The sequence below is a fragment of the Protopterus annectens genome, chromosome 2.part1, assembly GCF_019279795.1.
Source record: "Protopterus annectens isolate FY-2018-M chromosome 2.part1, PAN1.0, whole genome shotgun sequence".
Taxonomy (NCBI): Eukaryota; Metazoa; Chordata; order Ceratodontiformes; family Protopteridae; genus Protopterus; species Protopterus annectens.
The window spans coordinates 1227735099-1227757564 of record NC_056729.1 but is presented as its reverse complement, the minus strand read 5'-3'; the positions used below and the strand labels follow the sequence as shown (position 1 = coordinate 1227757564).

The 22466-nt window shown below is 43.1% G+C and overlaps 1 protein-coding gene across 2 annotated transcripts in view; it reads right to left on the bottom strand.

The window, feature by feature from the left end:
* Window positions 1-5756, bottom strand: part of FKBP1B (FKBP prolyl isomerase 1B) — a 455033-nt gene extending 449277 nt beyond the window's left edge. The window contains exons 1-2 of one of the 2 annotated variants that reach the window (XM_044062757.1): window positions 5544-5756; window positions 2046-2093 (exon numbers count right to left, since the gene is read on the bottom strand). In XM_044062757.1, coding sequence (XP_043918692.1) covers window positions 2046-2093; window positions 5544-5580 — 85 coding nt within the window. In that variant the 5' untranslated portion in view covers window positions 5581-5756. Of the gene's footprint in view, window positions 1-2045; window positions 2094-4900; window positions 4920-5543 lie in introns of those variants that run through there. The other variant, XM_044062756.1, reaches the window with a different exon arrangement.
* Between the last annotated feature and the right edge of the window lie 16710 nt (window positions 5757-22466).

Here is a 22466-nt window from a genome sequence, read left to right as displayed (position 1 = left end):
GAAAGGGCTTGATGGCAGGCCATCAGGAAGGAATATTCAGCCTCTCTTAAAAACACACACTGAAAACTTACAGTATTGAATCACAAACTGCCTAATAATTCTATCCAACTAAAAACATCCTATTTCATAAACCCAAATTACAAAATTGAGGTCAAAGTGTTACCTTGATAGTAGTAGGGAACCGTTTAGTAATATAATGGTTACGGGATCCTATTTCATAAACCCAAATTACAAAATTGAGGTCAAAGTGTTACCTTGGTAGTAGTAGGGAACCGTTTAGTAATATAATGGTTACGGGATTAGGGTGCTAACCCTAACCCCTACACATTACTAAAAACCCTTTCACTAATAGTAGCACTACACAGTACAAAACAATACACACCCTTTCACTAATAGTAGCACTACACAGGACAAAACAAAAACACACACACAATCAAACATGCAAAACATTAGCAATAATTGTATCCAGTCATCTAACCCTTACCCACAAACACTGACATGTACACACCAATCACTATAACCTGATCAGTCAAACATCCAGTTTCCTGCATACTCCTACCTACAAAATAGTATACAAAGTGAGCATTCTGTCAAATTTGCTTTTGACAATTTGAGTTGTACCCATATACACATGCACACACACACCTATCTCCATATGTGTGGTGTGTTTTTGCAAATAATTACAGTTAGAGGGATATACATATATTATCTAGAGAGAAAAACACACCGATAACCGTGGTTGATGAAACAGCCAACAACGGTGCAAGATCACTATTCTACCGGCACTGGGGTACGTGCACCTTCCCATGCTACTATGCTATCTCAAAGTTACAATATATAATTATCAGTGCTTTCTGCAAGGTGGGGCAGGGGGGCTTGCCTCCCTGCAAAAAACATTGTTTTATTGTTGCATGCTCCAAGATTATGTCTCACACCCTGTACAGTTTGGTGTCACTTTTTCTTTTTCAATTTGAGTGTGTACAATGTTAGCAACATCAACATCTGGAGGTTTAGACTACTTTAAAGAAAACACACACATACACACGAAACAGAACTGTCCATATACCTAGGAGTACTGAAAATATGGTAGTAACTACTTCCTAAAGGCATCTTTTTCAGTCTGTAATTCATGTTGGAGAATAATGGCTAGGAAGGTTACTCCTAGAAGGGTTTAGACATACAGAGATATGGAGAGAATAAAGGATAAGCCACTCCCACAGCTGAGTCACTCGTGAGCCCAGGCAGAAACACTGGACAGGCAAGGAATGAAAATAAGGAAAAGGGAAGGTGGAGGCTCAATGGGCAGACCTAGCTAGAGGGGAGGGCTACATGTTACCACTAGTGAATCCATTGGACAGAGGACAGAACTTGATATGCTAACTAGAATCTCTACAATAATCTAAATTTTATGCAACTGGCAGAGTCCCACACTGACCAGCTTCATAAAAGTGTGTGCAGGTCATCACGGGGACTTCCTTCTAGTGATCATTTTGGAGTGGAAGAAATAAAGCATCCCCCAGGTTTTTGCCTTCTCCAGTAAGCAACAGTCATACGCCACAATAATGAAGGCTTGAAAAGTAATGTTTCGAATCAAAAAATGGAAGCAGACTTGAATTTTAAAAAAGCAAAAAAAAAAAAAAAAAAAAAAAAAAAAAAAAATGGTCAGAACCAAAAGTTACTACTTTTGTCTAAAAACATGTGTGACACTAGACACAACTAGGAAACTATTTAAACTTGCTGTTATTAAGGGCAAAAAAAAATGCATGGCTGTGGTAGCTTCTTTCATCGGATGCTGCCTCTGTTTCATCCTATGCAAATAAGAGAGGAAGAACTCTTTACTCGTCATCAGAAGTTGTACCACATCTATGCAACCAAACAAATAAAAGACTTGCAACATCAACTGCAGTTAGTTATTACTCTCCTGCCCCCTCTTGTCAAAGGAAGGATAAAACCATAGGAGATGAATTAATGATGAATAATCACAATTTAAAAAACAGATGACACTACCAAACAATTTTAACAGCACAAACCACACAGCACTATACCTGTGTAATGTACAACGCAGGTCTGGCCTTTCTTGGGAAATGTTCTACCTAAAAAGCATAAATGGAATATTAACATAAAGCGCAGAAAACATTATGAACTGCAAATCAGTTTGACATGGACATACACTTCAATTAGCACTTTTGTCTACTGTACATTAGAAGGTATGTATTTCATGCATAACATTTCATTTGGTGTCACCTAGTTACAACAAATACATCTACAAACAGGAATTTACTTTTGTGAACTGCTGGCATAAATGTGGTTCACAATTAGGTACATCAATGGAACTTGAAGTAAACTCTTTTCTACCTGCTTAAATAACAGATTGACTGTAGCATGCCCACAAGGAAAACAGAACAGGAGACCCCCCCCCCTGTACCATATTGTAATTTCTGAATTTCACAGCCAGCTCCCAGCTGTACTCTGTACAATTACAACGGAATCAGTCTTACGAGGAAATGCACTTAAGGTACCCTCATTTAAAAAGAATTCAATTTCTCCCAACCCTGCAACAATACTACAAACAGAAAACTGAATAAAACTGTTATAATGGTCAGAATTTTTTTTTTTTACTTCAGACTATTACAGGATAAAGCAGAGCTTTCCCTATCTGCAATGCCAAATTGGCCAGATGAAACAAAATGCAATTTCATGAACTCTTATAACAAACTGTGATCGTCGTTTCACTTTTATAGCATGCCTGCAATTTCACATTCCTAACAAAAAAAAAAAAAAAAAAGAGAATTTTACTTCTAATCCCACTTGGAAGGGATGAAATATTTCATTGTCCCATCATATTTTCTAATTTGGTAGCACTAATATTTAATAATTTGACAAAAAAAAGGGTCTTTTTATTTCGGCTGTTGCCATTAAGGGTCGCCACAGCAGATCATCCGTTTCAATTTCTTCCTGTCCTCTGCATCTTGCTCTGTCACACCACCAACCTGCATGTCCTCTCTCACCACATCCGTAAACCTTACCTTAGGCCTTCCTCTTACCTGGCAGCTTCATCCTTAGCATCCTTTTTCCAATATACCCAGCATCCCTCCTCAGCACATGTCCAAACCAACACAATCTTGCCTCTCTGGCTTTGTCTCCAAATCGTCCAACCTGGGCCGATCCTCTAAAATACTTATTCCTAATCCAGTCTACCCATACAATATAGCTGGTCTCACTACCCTCTTGTAGACCTTCCCTTTAATTCTTACTGGTACTAGTCTGTCACAAATCACTCCTGACACTCTTCTCCACCCTGCCTGTACTCTGTTCTTCACCTCTCTTCCACACTCGCCATTACGCTGAATGTTGATCTCAAGTATTTAAACTCGTCCACCTTCCCCAACTCTACTCCCTGTACCCTCACCATTCCCCTATCCTCCATCTCATTCACACACACATATTCTGTCTTAGTCCTGCTGACCTTCATTCCTCTCCTCTCTAGAGCATATCTCCACCTCTCCAGGGTCTCCTCAACCTGTTCCCTACTCTCACTACATATCACAATATCATTTGCAAACATCAGTCCATGGGGACACCTGTCTGATCTAGTCTGTCAACCCATCCATCACCAGTGCAAATAAGAAAGGGCTCAGAGCTGATCCTTGATGTAATCCCACCTCCACCTTAAACATCTGTCACTCCCACTACAGATCTCACTGCTGTCAAACTACCCTTGTACATATCCTGTATCACATTCTTGTCTGCCACTCCAGACTTCCTCATACAATACCACAACTCCTCTCTAGGCACACCCTGTCACATGCTTTCTCCAAGTCCACAAAGACAGAATGTAACTCCTTCTGAACTTCTCTATCAACACTCTCAGAGCAAACATTGCATCTGTAGTGCTCTTTCCCGGCATGAAACCATACTGCTGATCACCAATCACCTCCTTCCTTCTTAACCTAGCTTCTACTACACTTTTCCACAATTTCACAAATAAATAATAGTGTTGTTGTGTCTTTCGGCTTTTCCCGGTTAGGGGTCGCCACAGCGGAACTCCGGTCCGTTAATAATTGGCAGTTGATTTTACAAATAAATAATAATAATAATAAATAATTTGACAAAATAAGGGTACACAAACTAAAAGGAATTTTATTAAGTAAAGCAAGCCTGTGTCTACAAATCCACCACTTTTCTCCTCAAAGCATCAATGACTTTCAGTGCACAATTACTAGCCAAATTCAGGGGCAGCTGTGATGTACCCTGCTCCTCCTACTCTACAACAGATCATTTATCATATGTTGATTAACGTTTGGCACTGTTTTAAGGAGTAAAAGCTCTGGATATAGTGACAATCATTATTTTTATAATTTTGTGCTGCAGGTTTGATAAAGCATTGAAAAAAAAAGTGTTCATGGGTGGAATTCCAAGGTTCTATCGAACCTGCAGCACATCAAAATTATAAAAATAAAGCATCGAAAAATGTTCAGGGGTGTAATTCCATAATTCCAGCATCCGTTCTGTGAGTGAACAATATAACTAAACAGCATAAGCAACTGTTTCTGGATAATGCTTCCACTTGCCATAAGAGTACTTTCAGGATGTCTATGCTGCCTCTAAGAATAGAAATACTATTTCGATATGCCATGGCATACGCTCCAGTGTAGACTAGTGTATAGAGTACCAAAAAGCACAGCTTTGCCTCGTCTCCCTGTGACAACCTATTTTGTGGCGTAACATTGCAAGACTAGCACGCTCTAAAAGAGGTATTTTAAAGCAGAACAAAAAAAATTATGACAGAAACTTTGAGACCCAAGTCTCTTAAAAAAAAAAAAAACATGCATTTTAAAAGCAGAATGTGTTGGCAGACTAAAGTAAACAGAAAACATTTATATTCGGAAATTAATTTTACCAGCAAGAACAAAGTGCATACGACGCTTCAAGAAGTAGAATATGTGCAAATACAGCTCTTTTAAATTTTCTATTACAGTGCACATCTGGCAGCAAAAGCCACGCCACACAAGTTAAAACACACACTGGTTCATCAAATGTCTCTACTCGAACAGCTAACAAAAACACCTTTAACCTTGGCCCTCAACCAATCAGGAACAAATCGGGACAAATCCAGGAACAGCACTAAAAACAACGGTCTTTGACAGGATAAGAGAATATAAATTAACACATTTTCTGAAGTAAATCTACAACTCTTAATTACTGTCATTTATTAAGAGCAATTCATCGCCTTTTTTCTCCAAGTCTTAGGATGGATTAAAGACATAGCTAAAATTTGAGCCAAACTCAGGAATAATTGAGAGGTACGCTTTTAACATTTCAACCCGTGAACTCAGGGAGCAAACGCACCATTTACTGTAAAAGGTGCACGCCCTTGTTATGTATGTAGACTAGCTATCATCACAGGAAACTGCACCAATGCCAAATATGACTGAGATGCAGCAGCAATGCTAAGGGAGGGAATGGTTTTATGACTCCGACTTCCCCCCGCATTTGAAATATCTAGCCGTACATGCACATGATCTTCTTGCAAAAATGCTTACCGTCTCCTGGTGATATTGTCTCAATGTCTACTCCCATTATTCTGTCGTCTTAAGTGTAAAAACGATGTAGCACAACCGTTACACTTTTGCACAAGGGATTCTCTCCGTAGGAGTTCGTATGGTACTTAGATATATGATTCCTTAACAACACAGCTACTGCCACCTTCCAAACGTGGGTTCGCCTTTCCAAGAAACTACGCTGGTGAAACGTAAAATAATGCCCACCTCTAACCTTTCAGACAAATAGAATGTGTTTCTTTAAGAAAAGTGTCGTACCTAAGAACCAATCAGCTAGGAGGACGTGTGGGAGGTGGGTCACTGCACGCGAAAAACCCAAATGTACGGCGTCGACAGGATATATTAATGCTGAAATATGGTAAAGAGCTATGGATAATAATTAAGCATAGCTGGTCTTAGGCGCCCGCCTAGGGCGTCACTCTAACAGGGGCGCTTTTCCAGTATTTATTTGGTATAGGTAGACCAGGATGGGGACACCAGGTGGTGGGTGTCGTGGAGCCCTTTTGCCTAGGGCACCAGTTGACCTAAGGCCGCTCCTGTAATTAAGAACGTGATTTCAAGCCGTATAGTATATCGGCTTTATGCACCAACGAGCCCTGCGGTTGCTGTAGGCCCCCCACATCCCCAGCAAGTTATCTTATTTTTGATATTTTGTTACGTGTTTAACCACCAAAAAGCTAGGACAGCATTCGTGTGTTCTTAATGCACTGGGCGCTAAATAATCTACTTTAAAATTCAAAGATGTCTGGTTGTAATAGCAGTGTTGTTGTCAAGAAGTACATGTTTTGCTACTGACATAGCGCCCTTGGCCTGAAAGCGGACATTCTTTCCACTAAAACTAACATCATAGCTAGTGTAGGTACTTGAAATATTTACAGCTGCACGGGACTCCCTAGTCATCCTTTACAATGTGGGGCCCCATCAAATCTGATGCTGACTGGGGATAAAATGAGAGAAAAATTATTTTCTTATTACGTGTAGGTATAACACTGTTGTGGTAATGCCAATAATTACTGAATGCACATGAACAATGTAAGCGCTAACGATAATCGGCTCAGAGTGACCAATGGTCCTGATGGTTTGTCCAAGACTGGTACAGCTTTCCTTGCCCTTTAAAAACTGGCAATCATGCTACAAGTGACCAAGTTAATTTTCCAGTAACTGCTGTTGAATTGTAGTATATTGAACCATAAAAAAAAAAATAAAATTACATTACCAGTTCCACACATTGCATAGCATTTGAGCATCGCTATTATCGCATTAAATGAAAGATACATTTATTTAGTTAGTTACTGGCATTTGATTACCGGGACAGTCCAACTGAGTAGGGGTCCATTTTCAGCAGAGGCCTGATGAGAAAAGCTTCAAAGTATTACAGAACATTTTAAGAATAATAATCTTTAAAAATAATACAAACAAATGCAGTTAAAATAATTGTACCAAATTAGCCATAATATGAAAACATTGATTAAGAACAGATGCAAGTTATATGACAGTGATGTAATAGTTAAGTTAGTATAATGCAAACAGAAATTGCAACATAAAGTGATCGAAAAGTAGGCTTATGGTACATTTAGAGAGGAAACCCAGGGGAGAGAAATCGATAGAAGTAAGGAAGTGTGTGAAGAAGGGAAAGTAAGAAGATGTAAGGTGTGAATATGTATTTCTCCCCATTTAGGGATAACATTTATCCCTGTGTTGAGCAAGAACAGAGAGAGCTTTGGTCTAAGAAATCTTTTATAAATTTGAAGAATGGGAGGAAGTGTATTGACCTAATGGATAGAGATAAGGAGTTCCAGGCCTTAGCAACATGGTACAGGTACAGACCATGCCCAGCAGATTTGGTAGGTTTGTGGTCAGACAGGAGTTTTTGGTTATTGGAGCATAATGACCAACTAGGAACATGGTTGTGCAGAATGTTATTTAGTGCTGGACAAGCAGAGGGATTTTGGATAATTTTATAGGTGATGAGAAGCATATGTTAGGTGACCAATTTAGCCTTTTAGTGCTATACAGTGATGGGTTCTGAAAAGGGTATTTACTGCAAATATAGCAACTTCAGATGAATTAAATCAGTTACTGCCAATTGCCCCTAACTTTTGAAACCAATTATTTGGAGATGTGTACAAGCCAGGGATTTCACGGAGGCCATTTCTTTACTTCATAGCTGTGCCTTAAACACTACAGAGCAATAGACAGCACTGTCAATATCCGGCCCTTCTGATACATCTTTCCCAGAGCATAACAATTTCACTTTATTCCTCTGGGCTGCCTTACAATCTGCCAAGGAGCCATTGCCGAGGGGGTAGTCCCCTGGAAACAACCCCTTAGGGCTATCTGGTCTGTGGGATTCCCAGCTAAAGAGTCCTGAGGACCCCCCCCCCCCATGTACATTGGCCTCTCCTACCTTTCCTGCCTTCTGCTTACATGACTGTAACAGCCTGGCTTAACCTGTCTAACTCACCTGGAGGAGAAAGCAAAAACCTGAAAAAACAGTGGGAAAAAAACAGGGAATTTCTTCTCAAACCCTAGTGCGATCACCCATGTAGGTCACCAGGCACTTTATCTACCCCATTGACTGGTCTTGTTCTTGCTTTCCAACCTCCACCTGCTTTTATGTGGTGGTGGGCAGATGTACCACTGGGAAGTCTTACTGGGGATCTGGAGGGACACAAATATAGAGAAATCCAGACCCCGGGCTGAGTGTGTTCCCTGTGTGCTCTTAACGGAAATTGTTCTTGATGCATAGAGGTCTGCATCTGGAAATAGAGTGTATCAATTTGTATTCCAAATGCATGTCCCTCTCCAGTGTCAGTGGTGAAGATTCAGAATCCTTGATTACTGGCTCAGAAAGGGGTTGTCACATATTGGTTGACAGTGGTGGGACTCTTACTCGTCACATATTAGTGGCAGTGATGGGATATTATTTAAGCTCCTGTAGCCTGTGAGCAGTTGTCACTAAAAAAGGTGTACTCTCAAGCAGCCACAATGTAGACATTCAGAGTTTCATACCACAATAGTTTTATTTATTTACTTTTGTTAGCTTAGTTAGTCAGGGAGAGCAGGCAAAGATCTCAGCAGAGGATTATGGCAAGCTGACATGGAACCACTTGGCTGAGATGTGCCAAGCAAAGGACTGGTACAGCCAACCTGTCTAAAGAGGAAATAACTGCAGCCTTAATCACAGGTGCAGCACAGACCAGGAAGGCAACCAGTCTGACATTGGGGATGTACGGCTCTCAGAAACAGGACAGTTCAACTTTTCCTCAGAGGACTTAAAACTCCATCTGGAGTTAGAGACTTGAACTACAGGCCAAATGTTTGGAACTCGAGTCATCAGAGAGACTGCGGCATTTGGAGGCCGACGAAAAGGAGAAGCAATGTCAACATGACCGGGAGATGCTGACTCTTCACCAGGGTCATAGAGGTAATGGGGGAGGGAATAACAGAACCGCAGAAGCAATAAAGGTCAGCAAACTTCTGCCACAATTTACAGAGGGTGATAATTTTGATAGTTTTATTCATATATTTGAAAGGGTTTATAAACAGTATAATGTTGATCAAGGGCTCTGGGTATGGTTCCTGTCCCCCTTACTCCATTGTAAAGCTGTAACTGCCGTTTCTAAATTGTTTGATACTGATTGCTCAAACTATGATACTGTTAAAAAAGGTTTATTGGAATGTTTTCAGTTAACACATGAAGCTTACAGAAAAAGTTTCATGAGCTAGACGCAAGACAGATTAAAGTGTATGTGATTATATTGCTGAACTAAGTACTTATTTTCATAAGTGAATGAGAGGGTGTCAGGTCATCACTTTTCAAAGGCTGTCAGACCTTTTTGTGAAGGAACAAGCCCTTAGTGCTTTGACTGAGGACATGAGAATCTGATTGGTAGATGGGGAATGCAACTCTGCAGATGAACTGGGTAAAAAGGGGGAGTTCTACTTAGCAAGCAGTGCATCACTGCACAGGAAAGGGATACCCAGTGCTGCACCTGCCTGTAAGGGAACCTATGGTGAGCAGCCTAAACTGCCCCAAAATAGTCCACCAGTAATGGGGAAGCCACTAATTCAGGTACACCGCCAGGATCATGGGTTAAATGTTTTAAATGTAACCAGTGGGGCTATGTAGCATATATATGTCCATGGAGGCAAGGTGGAGAACAAAAGGGTGGGGGAGCCAGCAAGTGGGAATAACAGAATGCCAGTGGTAAGTTGTCTGGAAACAACAGGGGTTCCAAACTACCACCAGAATTTGTATTCTGTCTTGGTGGAAGGAGAACAGGCCACTGCCAAGAGAGACACAGCATCTGTTATAACCATTGTGAAGCCTGCAGTGGTTAAAGAGGAGCAGTACCTGCATGGACAGTCCACTCCAGTCAGAGCTTTGAAAGGGATCCCATTCCAAATGCCTTTGGCAGGGTTCACCTTGACTGGGAGGGTGGAAAAGGAAGCAAGCAAGTAGGTGTATTTGAGGATATTCTTGCAGATGTCTTTATAGAGAATGATTTTGATAATGCAGTACCTTGTGTGCATGCAGTGATATGCAGTCAGACTTTGAGACAGGCATGTGGGTCTGGTAGAAGTCTGGGGGAGACCCAGACAGACTGCATCCCAGAAGCCAGGACTAGTGATGTGGCTAGTTCAGGGACAGAGCTACCCTGTAGCATTGAGTCTGAATATGAGCCATGGCTGCTGGTAGATGCTGATGTTCCCTTGGACAGGGTGACTGTAGTGGCAGAGGTGAGTGGTAGTACCCAAGCTTGACTGCTATCTGCCTGAAGGCATTTATAAGCCTAGCCAGAATGTGTTGGCTTTCACCGCCCCCTTAGATTAGTTCCCTGTGCCTCTGTCCAGCAGAGCCACTGAAGTGATCCCCGAGGTAAACTTTCTGTTTCCCATCTACTCGTCAAGGTTTTTTTTTGAAGAGTGTTAGTGAGGAGCTCTGCCTAATGTAGACTGGGATCTTGTTCCAAAGCATGGGAAGTCTCTGGGACAGGAATCTATCCCTCCAGCACGTCCTATTTATTGTTGTGGTGAGGTTTAGATCCCAAAAGCATGTGGGTCAAGGGGATAAGGTTTTCTTTAGGTGGAGCATGTCCATCAATTCTGGGCTGGACATGGCCTTGTATGTCAGGCAGAGATCACCTCTGAGTAGGCGGTATGCAACTGAGTACAACTGGAGTTTCTTCAGTCGAGCTGCATAAGGCATCTGTTTGAGGCCATTGATTCTCTTGGTGAGGTACTTCTGTGGTCTTTCCAGCTGTTGCAGGTGTCTTATAAGGTACATCCCAAATGGGGCATTGTACTCTAAGAAGGGTCTGATGAGTAGAGGGGCACAATGACCTCTTTTGATCTGGATGCAAACCCTTTTGTGATTAGGTGGGCCACGTAGAAGGATTTTCAAACCACTTTGGCAATGTGATTATCAAAGGTGAGATTACTATCTACTTGGGTCCCCAGATCCCTTATTACGTCTTCTGTATTTAGGGGGCTACCACCTATGTGGTAGTTTGTGGGTACTTTGTTTTTTCCAAAGGGGATGACTGTGCACTTTTTGGCATTTAGCTTGAGGCCATGGTATTGACACCAGGTATCTGTCTCAGTGAGACCCTTTTGGAGGATGTCTGTGTCAGCCGGAGAGTCAATTATAGCCCCTAGTTTGCAGTCGTCTGTGAACTTGGTCAACCATAGTCCTCCTGTGGTTGCCTGTACCTCTGAGAAGTATATGCCAAACAGGAGGGGTCCTAGGACTGAGCCCTGGGGAACGCCACTTGTAACCGGTTTAGAGTCAGACCTAGCTCCCGCAGCTCACACCATGTGGGTTCTATCTGTGAGCCAGTTGGAAACCCATCTTGTGATATAGGGGTTTATGTTCTGGCTGGTGAGCTTGTCTATAATACCAGAATGGGGAATGGTGTCAAAGGCCTTAGCAAGGTCTAGGTAGGCTGTGTGTACCATCTGTCCCTCATCTATAGCCTTGGTAACTGTCTCAAAGAAGTCCATCAGGTTTAGGATGCATGATCTGCCCTTAACAAAGCCAAACTGGGTAGGGTCCAGTGTTTGGAGGTTCCCAGTGTCTCTTTTAATGAGTTCATAGGTGGGTACTAGGCTATCTGCCCGAAGGCATTTATAAGCCTAGCCAGAATGTGTTGGCGTTCGCCGTCCCCTTAGATTAGTTCCCTGTGCCCCTGTCCAGCAGAGCCACTGAAGTGATCCTCGAGGTAAACTTTCTGTTTCCCATCCACTTGTCAAGGTTTCTTTTGAAGAGTGTTAGCGAGGAACTCTGCCAAATGTAGATTGGGATCTTGTTCCGAAGCATGGGAAGTATCTGGGACAGGAATCTATCCCTCCAGCATGTCATATTTATTGTTGTGGTAAGGTTTAGATCCCTAGAGCGTGTGGCTCGAGGGGATAAGGTTTTCTTTAGGTGGAGCATGTCCATCAATTCTGGGTTGGACATGGCCTTGTATGTCAGGTAGAGATCACCTCTGAGTAGGCGGTATGCAACCGAGTACAACTGGAGTTTCTTCAGTCATGCTGCATAGGGCATCTGTTTGAGGCCATTGATCCTCTTGGTGAGGTACTTCTGTGGTCTTTCCAGCTGTTGCAGGTGTCTTGTAAGGTACATCCCAAATGGGGCATTGTACTCTAAGATGGGTCTGATGAGTGATGAGTAGAGGGGCACAATGACCTCTTTTGATCTGGATGCAAACCTTTTTGTAATTGGGTGGGCCACGTAGAAGGATTTTCTAACCACTTTGGCAATGTGATTATCAAAGGTGAGATTACTATCTACTTGGGTCCCCAGATCCCTTATTACGTCTTCCATATTTAGGGGACTGCCACCTATGTGGTAGTTTGTGGATACTTTGTTTTTTCCAAAGGGGATGACTATGCACTTTTTGGCATTTAGCTTGAGGCCATGATTTTGAGACCAGGTATCCGTCTCAGTGAGACCCTTTTGGAGGATGTCTGTGTCAGCTGCAGAGTCAATTATAGCCCCTAGTTTACAGTTGTCTGCGAACTTGATCAGCCATTGTCCTCCTGTGCTTGCCTGTACCTCTGAGAAGTATATGCTAAACAGGAGTGGTCCCAGGACCGAGCCCTGGGGAACACCACTTGTAACCGGTTTATAGACGGACCTAGCTCCCGCAACTGTCACCATGTGGGTTCTGTCTGTGGACTAGTTGGCAACCCATCTTGTGACATAGGGGTGTATGTTCAGGCTGCTGAGCTTGTCTATAATACCAGAATGGGGAATGGTGTCGAAGGCCTTAGCGAGGTCTAGGTAGGCTGTGTGTACCACCTTTCCCTCATCTATAACCCTGGTAACTGTCTCAAAGAAGTCCACCAGGTTTAGGAGGCATGATCTGCCCTTAACAAAGCCGAACTGGATAGGGTCCAGTGTTTGGAGGTACCCAATGTCTCTGTTAATGAGTTCCATGATGATGTGCTCCATAGCCTTGCAGACCAAGCTAGTCAGGCTTATAGCACGATAGTTCCCAGGGTCTGTTGTGGCTCCACCTTTGTGGAGCGGGATAACCATTGCTGTGCACCACTCTATGGGTATGCAGCCTGTGGAGAGGCTGAGGTTGAACAGTGTGTGAGGGGTTAGTTAGTTTTTGAGCTTGTGTAGTATGCAGCCTGGGACACTGTCCGGTCCCATTGATGCTGAGTTTTTGGCTTTGGAGAGGGCTGTTTTAACCTGGGTGTCTGTGATTTCAGGGACTCTACATTCTTCTGGTATGGTTATGGGTCCTTTTGGGAGTGAGATGGGGTGAAGTTTGCGCTGAACCTGTCTGCCAGGATGTTGGCGATATTGGTTGGTTCACTGTATTTTTTGCCATTCTGCATTAACTCCGTGCAGATCTGAGCATTGTCACTTAGATTCTTGACATAGCTAAAGAATGCCTTGTGTTTATCTTTGGAGTCCTTGCCACCTTCTCTGCCTCAATGCAGGACAGAGCCACTGTCTCAGAGTATCTAGTAGTAGTATACTCTACTACCTCTAGGATATACTTCTTCCTAGTGGAACTTGGGCTACTCTGAGGCCCCAAAATATCCATAGCTACCCTCTGAAATGGCTCCTCAGATAGAGTTGGGACAGGCTCAGCTCTCAGACCCTACATTACAAGGCCAGAGGGAGGTAGCTAGCGAGGTGCCTGATTCTCAAGAAAAGGGGAGTCTGTATACTGGAATAAAGGGTTACTATATATAGAGTGGATCCCTGAGGGAGGGCAAGAAGGTGAGGTAATACAGCAGTTGGTAGTGCCCAGAGCCTTCCATCTGGCACTTCTAGCCATAGCCCATGACATTCCCTTTGCAGGTCATACGGGCATAAAGCATACCAAGAAACATATTATGCAGAACGTTTATTGGTCTGGGATTGCCAGGGATGTAACAGGGTACTGCAGGACCCGTGGGTAGTGCCAAAAAGTAGGCAAGGGAGGAGACAGCGTCACAGCTCCTTTGATGCCTTTGCTTGTGACTGAGGAGCCATTTCAGAGGGTAGCTATGGATATTTTGGGGCCTCTGAGTACCCCAAGTTCCACTGGGAAGAAGTATATGCTAGTGGTAGTAGAGTATACTACTACTAGATACTCTGAGACAGTGGCTCTGTCTTGCATTGAGGCAGAGAAGGTGGCAAATGCTTTGCTAGAGATTTTCAGCTGGGTAGGTTTCCTAAAAGAAATGCTGCCTGACAGAGGTGCCAATTTCATGTCAGACCTGCTGGCTTGTCTGTAGGAGTGCTGTGGGGGAAGCAGCTAAAGACCAACCCCAGACTAATGGTGTTATGGAGAGGTTAAACTCTACATTAAAGACCATGCTACGACCATTTATAGACCAGTTTAAGAGAGAGTGGAACAAATATTTGCCCCATCTGTTGTTTGCTTACAGAGAGGTACCCCAAGAATCCATAGGTTTTTCACCTTTTGAGTTGCTGTATGGACATAGAATGAGAGGACCTTTTGATTTGATTTTTGATGAGTGGGAGTGTGAGTGTGAATCTCCCATGGAATCTGTTGTAGCATATGTTATAAACCTCAGGACAAGGTGTAGGAGCTCATAGGTTTGGCCCAGGATAACCTGTCAGGAGCCCAAAAGCAGAAAAATGTCTGGTATGACAGGAATTCTTGAGCCAGAGAGTATGCTGTAGGACAGCAGGTGATGGTGCTCATTCCTGTCAAACACAATAAGCTGCAGACAGCTTGGGAGGGTCCCTTCAAAGTGATAAGGAATGTTAGTGATACTAACTATATGGTAGAACTGCTAAGCAGGAGACAGGGGAACAAATCGTACCATGTTAACATGCTAAAACCTTGCCATGACAAGGAGGCCCAAGTATTTGCTGTAGGAGCCAGGAGGGGTCTGCTGGGGATCTATGGCTACAAGGAGACAGCCAGCAAAATCCCAAGTTACTGTGGTGGAGTCTAGGGTGCAGGCATATGATATGACAGTGCAGCACTGTAGTGGAGTCAGCAATGCCAAAGCAGATGGAATCTCAAAAGGCAGGGAATGGGGTAACATATTCCCAGATAGGCTTATTTCTCTCAAGCTACGTTTCTCAAGGGGCACTTGAAAAACTAGTTTGAGTCTTCATATGGGGAGTGGTGTGACAATAAGAGGTACTGCCAGCCATGCTGGGAGAAGTAAGAAAGCAGATGTTTGACTTGTGCCAGTACAGCTAGCTGGAATTTTGTAAATAATTATATGTCATATGTATATCAAACTGATTCTTGTAGATCCTTGTGCTGAGAATGTATTTATTTGTGTTAAAATATATCAACAGTACACCCTGCTGAAATGAAAAGAAATGTATATGCATTATTGTGCTGAGAATGTATTTGTTTGTGTTAAAATATATCAACAGTGCACCCTGCTGGAATGAAAAGAAATGTATATGCATTATTGTAACCAAATTAAATGTATTTGTTTTAATAGAGGACACAGGGACAGTAAAGGTTAATCGGCTAGCTTACTTAAATAAGGGAAATGTAAATGAGCTGTTTAACCATTAAACAGCACACCACAGTGCTGAATAGGACCAGATACGGTGAATCTGGAAGAAGCCTTTGTTCATTAGCTCAGTAAAAAGAGGGAAAGCCTCAGGCACCTGACTAGAAAGACTACTCAAGTATTTCACTGTGCTTTGCTCTATCAAGTGAGTTATTAGGGATAGTAATTTTCCTAGATTCCGTCAGGAATATAGTGAAGCTTAGTTTAGAGATTGTTTTTCTTTATTCGTATAATCCTGTCCATCAATATTATTTTCAATATTTCCTGTGATTTGAATTCTGTGGTTTACTGTGAAGATATATTCAATATTTTCATGTTCTTTTATTATTTATTATTAAACATATTTAAACCTTTATTGTGGCTGGTCCTTGTAGAAAGTATTTAACCTTTGAGAGTGCTTATATTTATTTGGTGACACTGTATGGGCCACTCCAGAAGGCCTAGCTGTCTTGGTCAACTACACCATTTGTCTTAGGATTAATATTACACAGTATAGTTGGGAACCCTTTGTTAGTGGCCTTAGAGTAGCTATTTGTGGAGTGTTTAGTGGTGGTGATTACCTTATACTCTGGGCTGAAGGGGGCACAGCAGGTGTGTGTGTGTGTGTGTGTGTGTGTGTGTGTGTGTGTGTGTGTGTGTGTGTGTGTGTGTGTGTGTGTGTGTGTGTGTGTATCAGCTACTTGGGGCAGGGACATGAAGCACTGGGTTTACAGAAAGGGTACTGTAGGACTTGACTTGGACAATCAGCTGAGGATCTAACCCTAAAGCTCCACCAGTGGAGAGTCTTACTGGGGACCTGGAGAGAGACAGATATGGAGAAATCCAGACCCATGGCTGAGTGTGTTCCCTGTGTACTCTTAAAGGAAATTGTGCTTGATGGAGAGAGGTCTGCATCTGGAAATACTGAGTGTCTCATTTTGCATTCCAAGTGCATGTCCCTCTCCAGTGTCAGTGGTGAGGATTCAGGCTTCTTGATTACTGGCCCAGAGAGGGGTTGTCACATATTGGTTGGCAGTGGTGGGACCATCACTCGTCACGCAAGTAATCCACAATTCTGATTGCCTGTACTTGACTAAGCTTTCTTAGTTGTGTATTGGTAAATTCTCTTCCCAGTGATGTAAAAATCAAACCCCAAGTTCTCCATATTAGTGTGCTGGCAGTCATACAATTCCCAATATGTGAGTTATGCAACCTACAGTGAGTTTACCAAGAGTTCCTCTCCTGTTGACATTTTAACTAAGGACGCTTGTTTACCTCCCTAATTTGTCACTGTATTTCCACAGACCCCATGGGAAATGTCCCTGGCAGGGCTTAAATCGAAATAGATCACCCCCGGATATGCAGTAGCAAACTCCACCACAAGCCCCACCCCCATCAACTGACATCAATTCCCCCAAGTTTTTCTTTATGAATATTCAGTGTGTCACGGCACTGTCCACTTTGAGTATTCAAATACATTTATTGTTTTATAATATATCTGTGTTGGAGACTAGAATTATGTCTTCCATTGAAGGAGGTTTGGCTTTTGTAGGTTTACATAGTGCTTTTTCTGCTTGATAACCCATGTCTTGAGTCCACAAAGTCTGGTGTTGGTTGTTACTGTTTTGGTTGTTATTCAGCTGTGGGTTATGAGTTCTAAAGGGTGTTCTGATATTTTTTTGACGTTGCACTTGGCTTGTAGGATTGGGACTTGGATACTGTCACCAGTGCCAAGTCATTTATTCATGTGGGTTTTTTTGACTGGGTGAACTCTGCCTAAGGTGCCACAATGTATATGTACACTTTATTGATTTTACCAAGTTCTGCACTATTTACAGAGCAAAGTCATGTTTTACTTCTGCATGTATGTGCTTCTGAACTCTGTGGGTGCCAGGAAGTACATCTGTCACATCCCGATCTGCAATTTACACAATTGCTCTCTTAGGTTCATAGATAGGTACTAAGCTATCTGCCCGAAGGCATTTATAAGCCTAGCCAGAATGTGTTGGCCTTCCCGCCCCCTTAGATTAGTCCCTGTGTCTCTGTCCAGCTGAGCCACTGAAGTAATCCCCAGGATAAACTTTCTGTATCCCATCCACTCGTTAAGGTTTCTCTTGAAGAGTGTTAGTGAGGAGCTCTGCCTAATGTAGATTGGAATCTTGTTCCAAAGCATGGGAAGTCTCTAGGACAGGAATCTATCCCTCCAGCAAGTCCTATTTATTGTTGTTGTGAGGTTTAGATCCATAGAGCGTGTGGCTCGAGGGGATATGGTTTTCTTTAGGTGGAGCATGTCCATCATTTCTGGGTTGTACTTGGCCTTGTATGTCAGGCAGAGATCACTTCTGAGTAGGCAGTATGCAACCGAGTACAGCTGGAGTTTCTTCAGTCGAGCTGCATAGGGCATCTGTTTGAGGCCAGTGATCCTCTTGGTGAGGTACTTCTGTGGTCTTTCCAGCTGTTGCAGGTGTCTTGTAAGGTACATCCCAAATGGGGCATTGTACTCTAAGATGGGTCTGATGAGTGATGAGTAGAGGGGCACAATGACCTCTTTTGATCTGGCTGCAAACCTTTTTGTAATTGGGTGGGCCACGTAGAAGGATTTTCTAACCACTTTGGCAATGTGATTATCAAAGGTGAGATTACTATCTACTTGGGTCCCCAGATCCCTTATTACGTCTTCCATATTTAGGGGACTGCCACCTATGTGGTAGTTTGTGGATACTTTGTTTTTTCCAAAGGGGATGACTATGCACTTTTTGGCATTTAGCTTGAGGCCATGATTTTGAGACCAGGTATCCGTCTCAGTGAGACCCTTTTGGAGGATGTCTGTGTCAGCTGCAGAGTCAATTATAGCCCCTAGTTTACAGTTGTCTGCGAACTTGATCAGCCATTGTCCTCCTGTGCTTGCCTGTACCTCTGAGAAGTATATGCTAAACAGGAGTGGTCCCAGGACCGAGCCCTGGGGAACACCACTTGTAACCGGTTTATAGACGGACCTAGCTCCCGCAACTGTCACCATGTGGGTTCTGTCTGTGGACTAGTTGGCAACCCATCTTGTGACATAGGGGTGTATGTTCAGGCTGCTGAGCTTGTCTATAATACCAGAATGGGGAATGGTGTCGAAGGCCTTAGCGAGGTCTAGGTAGGCTGTGTGTACCACCTTTCCCTCATCTATAACCCTGGTAACTGTCTCAAAGAAGTCCACCAGGTTTAGGAGGCATGATCTGCCCTTAACAAAGCCGAACTGGATAGGGTCCAGTGTTTGGAGGTACCCAATGTCTCTGTTAATGAGTTCCATGATGATGTGCTCCATAGCCTTGCAGACCAAGCTAGTCAGGCTTATAGCACGATAGTTCCCAGGGTCTGTTGTGGCTCCACCTTTGTGGAGCGGGATAACCATTGCTGTGCACCACTCTATGGGTATGCAGCCTGTGGAGAGGCTGAGGTTGAACAGTGTGTGAGGGGTTAGTTAGTTTTTGAGCTTGTGTAGTATGCAGCCTGGGACACTGTCCGGTCCCATTGATGCTGAGTTTTTGGCTTTGGAGAGGGCTGTTTTAACCTGGGTGTCTGTGATTTCAGGGACTCTACATTCTTCTGGTATGGTTATGGGTCCTTTTGGGAGTGAGATGGGGGTGAAGTTTGCGCTGAACCTGTCTGCCAGGATGTTGGCGATATTGGTTGGTTCACTGTATTTTTTGCCATTCTGCATTAACTCCGTGCAGATCTGAGCATTGTCACTTAGATTCTTGACATAGCTAAAGAATGCCTTGTGTTTATCTTTGGAGTCCTTGCCACCTTCTCTGCCTCAATGCAGGACAGAGCCACTGTCTCAGAGTATCTAGTAGTAGTATACTCTACTACCTCTAGGATATACTTCTTCCTAGTGGAACTTGGGCTACTCTGAGGCCCCAAAATATCCATAGCTACCCTCTGAAATGGCTCCTCAGATAGAGTTGGGACAGGCTCAGCTCTCAGACCCTACATTACAAGGCCAGAGGGAGGTAGCTAGCGAGGTGCCTGATTCTCAAGAAAAGGGGAGTCTGTATACTGGAATAAAGGGTTACTATATATAGAGTGGATCCCTGAGGGAGGGCAAGAAGGTGAGGTAATACAGCAGTTGGTAGTGCCCAGAGCCTTCCATCTGGCACTTCTAGCCATAGCCCATGACATTCCCTTTGCAGGTCATACGGGCATAAAGCATACCAAGAAACATATTATGCAGAACGTTTATTGGTCTGGGATTGCCAGGGATGTAACAGGGTACTGCAGGACCCGTGGGTAGTGCCAAAAAGTAGGCAAGGGAGGAGACAGCGTCACAGCTCCTTTGATGCCTTTGCTTGTGACTGAGGAGCCATTTCAGAGGGTAGCTATGGATATTTTGGGGCCTCTGAGTACCCCAAGTTCCACTGGGAAGAAGTATATGCTAGTGGTAGTAGAGTATACTACTACTAGATACTCTGAGACAGTGGCTCTGTCTTGCATTGAGGCAGAGAAGGTGGCAAATGCTTTGCTAGAGATTTTCAGCTGGGTAGGTTTCCTAAAAGAAATGCTGCCTGACAGAGGTGCCAATTTCATGTCAGACCTGCTGGCTTGTCTGTAGGAGTGCTGTGGGGGAAGCAGCTAAAGACCAACCCCAGACTAATGGTGTTATGGAGAGGTTAAACTCTACATTAAAGACCATGCTACGACCATTTATAGACCAGTTTAAGAGAGAGTGGAACAAATATTTGCCCCATCTGTTGTTTGCTTACAGAGAGGTACCCCAAGAATCCATAGGTTTTTCACCTTTTGAGTTGCTGTATGGACATAGAATGAGAGGACCTTTTGATTTGATTTTTGATGAGTGGGAGTGTGAGTGTGAATCTCCCATGGAATCTGTTGTAGCATATGTTATAAACCTCAGGACAAGGTGTAGGAGCTCATAGGTTTGGCCCAGGATAACCTGTCAGGAGCCCAAAAGCAGAAAAATGTCTGGTATGACAGGAATTCTTGAGCCAGAGAGTATGCTGTAGGACAGCAGGTGATGGTGCTCATTCCTGTCAAACACAATAAGCTGCAGACAGCTTGGGAGGGTCCTTCAAAGTGATAAGGAATGTTAGTGATACTAACTATATGGTAGAACTGCTAAGCAGGAGACAGGGGAACAAATCGTACCATGTTAACATGCTAAAACCTTGCCATGACAAGGAGGCCCAAGTATTTGCTGTAGGAGCCAGGAGGGGTCTGCTGGGGATCTATGGCTACAAGGAGACAGCCAGCAAAATCCCAAGTTACTGTGGTGGAGTCTAGGGTGCAGGCATATGATATGACAGTGCAGCACTGTAGTGGAGTCAGCAATGCCAAAGCAGATGGAATCTCAAAAGGCAGGGAATGGGGTAACATATTCCCAGATAGGCTTATTTCTCTCAAGCTACGTTTCTCAAGGGGCACTTGAAAAACTAGTTTGAGTCTTCATATGGGGAGTGGTGTGACAATAAGAGGTACTGCCAGCCATGCTGGGAGAAGTAAGAAAGCAGATGTTTGACTTGTGCCAGTACAGCTAGCTGGAATTTTGTAAATAATTATATGTCATATGTATATCAAACTGATTCTTGTAGATCCTTGTGCTGAGAATGTATTTATTTGTGTTAAAATATATCAACAGTACACCCTGCTGAAATGAAAAGAAATGTATATGCATTATTGTGCTGAGAATGTATTTGTTTGTGTTAAAATATATCAACAGTGCACCCTGCTGGAATGAAAAGAAATGTATATGCATTATTGTAACCAAATTAAATGTATTTGTTTTAATAGAGGACACAGGGACAGTAAAGGTTAATCGGCTAGCTTACTTAAATAAGGGAAATGTAAATGAGCTGTTTAACCATTAAACAGCACACCACAGTGCTGAATAGGACCAGATACGGTGAATCTGGAAGAAGCCTTTGTTCATTAGCTCAGTAAAAAGAGGGAAAGCCTCAGGCACCTGACTAGAAAGACTACTCAAGTATTTCACTGTGCTTTGCTCTATCAAGTGAGTTATTAGGGATAGTAATTTTCCTAGATTCCGTCAGGAATATAGTGAAGCTTAGTTTAGAGATTGTTTTTCTTTATTCGTATAATCCTGTCCATCAATATTATTTTCAATATTTCCTGTGATTTGAATTCTGTGGTTTACTGTGAAGATATATTCAATATTTTCATGTTCTTTTATTATTTATTATTAAACATATTTAAACCTTTATTGTGGCTGGTCCTTGTAGAAAGTATTTAACCTTTGAGAGTGCTTATATTTATTTGGTGACACTGTATGGGCCACTCCAGAAGGCCTAGCTGTCTTGGTCAACTACACCATTTGTCTTAGGATTAATATTACACAGTATAGTTGGGAACCCTTTGTTAGTGGCCTTAGAGTAGCTATTTGTGGAGTGTTTAGTGGTGGTGATTACCTTATACTCTGGGCTGAAGGGGGCACAGCAGGTGTGTGTGTGTGTGTGTGTGTGTGTGTGTGTGTGTGTGTGTGTGTGTGTGTGTGTGTGTATCAGCTACTTGGGGCAGGGACATGAAGCACTGGGTTTACAGAAAGGGTACTGTAGGACTTGACTTGGACAATCAGCTGAGGATCTAACCCTAAAGCTCCACCAGTGGAGAGTCTTACTGGGGACCTGGAGAGAGACAGATATGGAGAAATCCAGACCCATGGCTGAGTGTGTTCCCTGTGTACTCTTAAAGGAAATTGTGCTTGATGGAGAGAGGTCTGCATCTGGAAATACTGAGTGTCTCATTTTGCATTCCAAGTGCATGTCCCTCTCCAGTGTCAGTGGTGAGGATTCAGGCTTCTTGATTACTGGCCCAGAGAGGGGTTGTCACATATTGGTTGGCAGTGGTGGGACCATCACTCGTCACGCAAGTAATCCACAATTC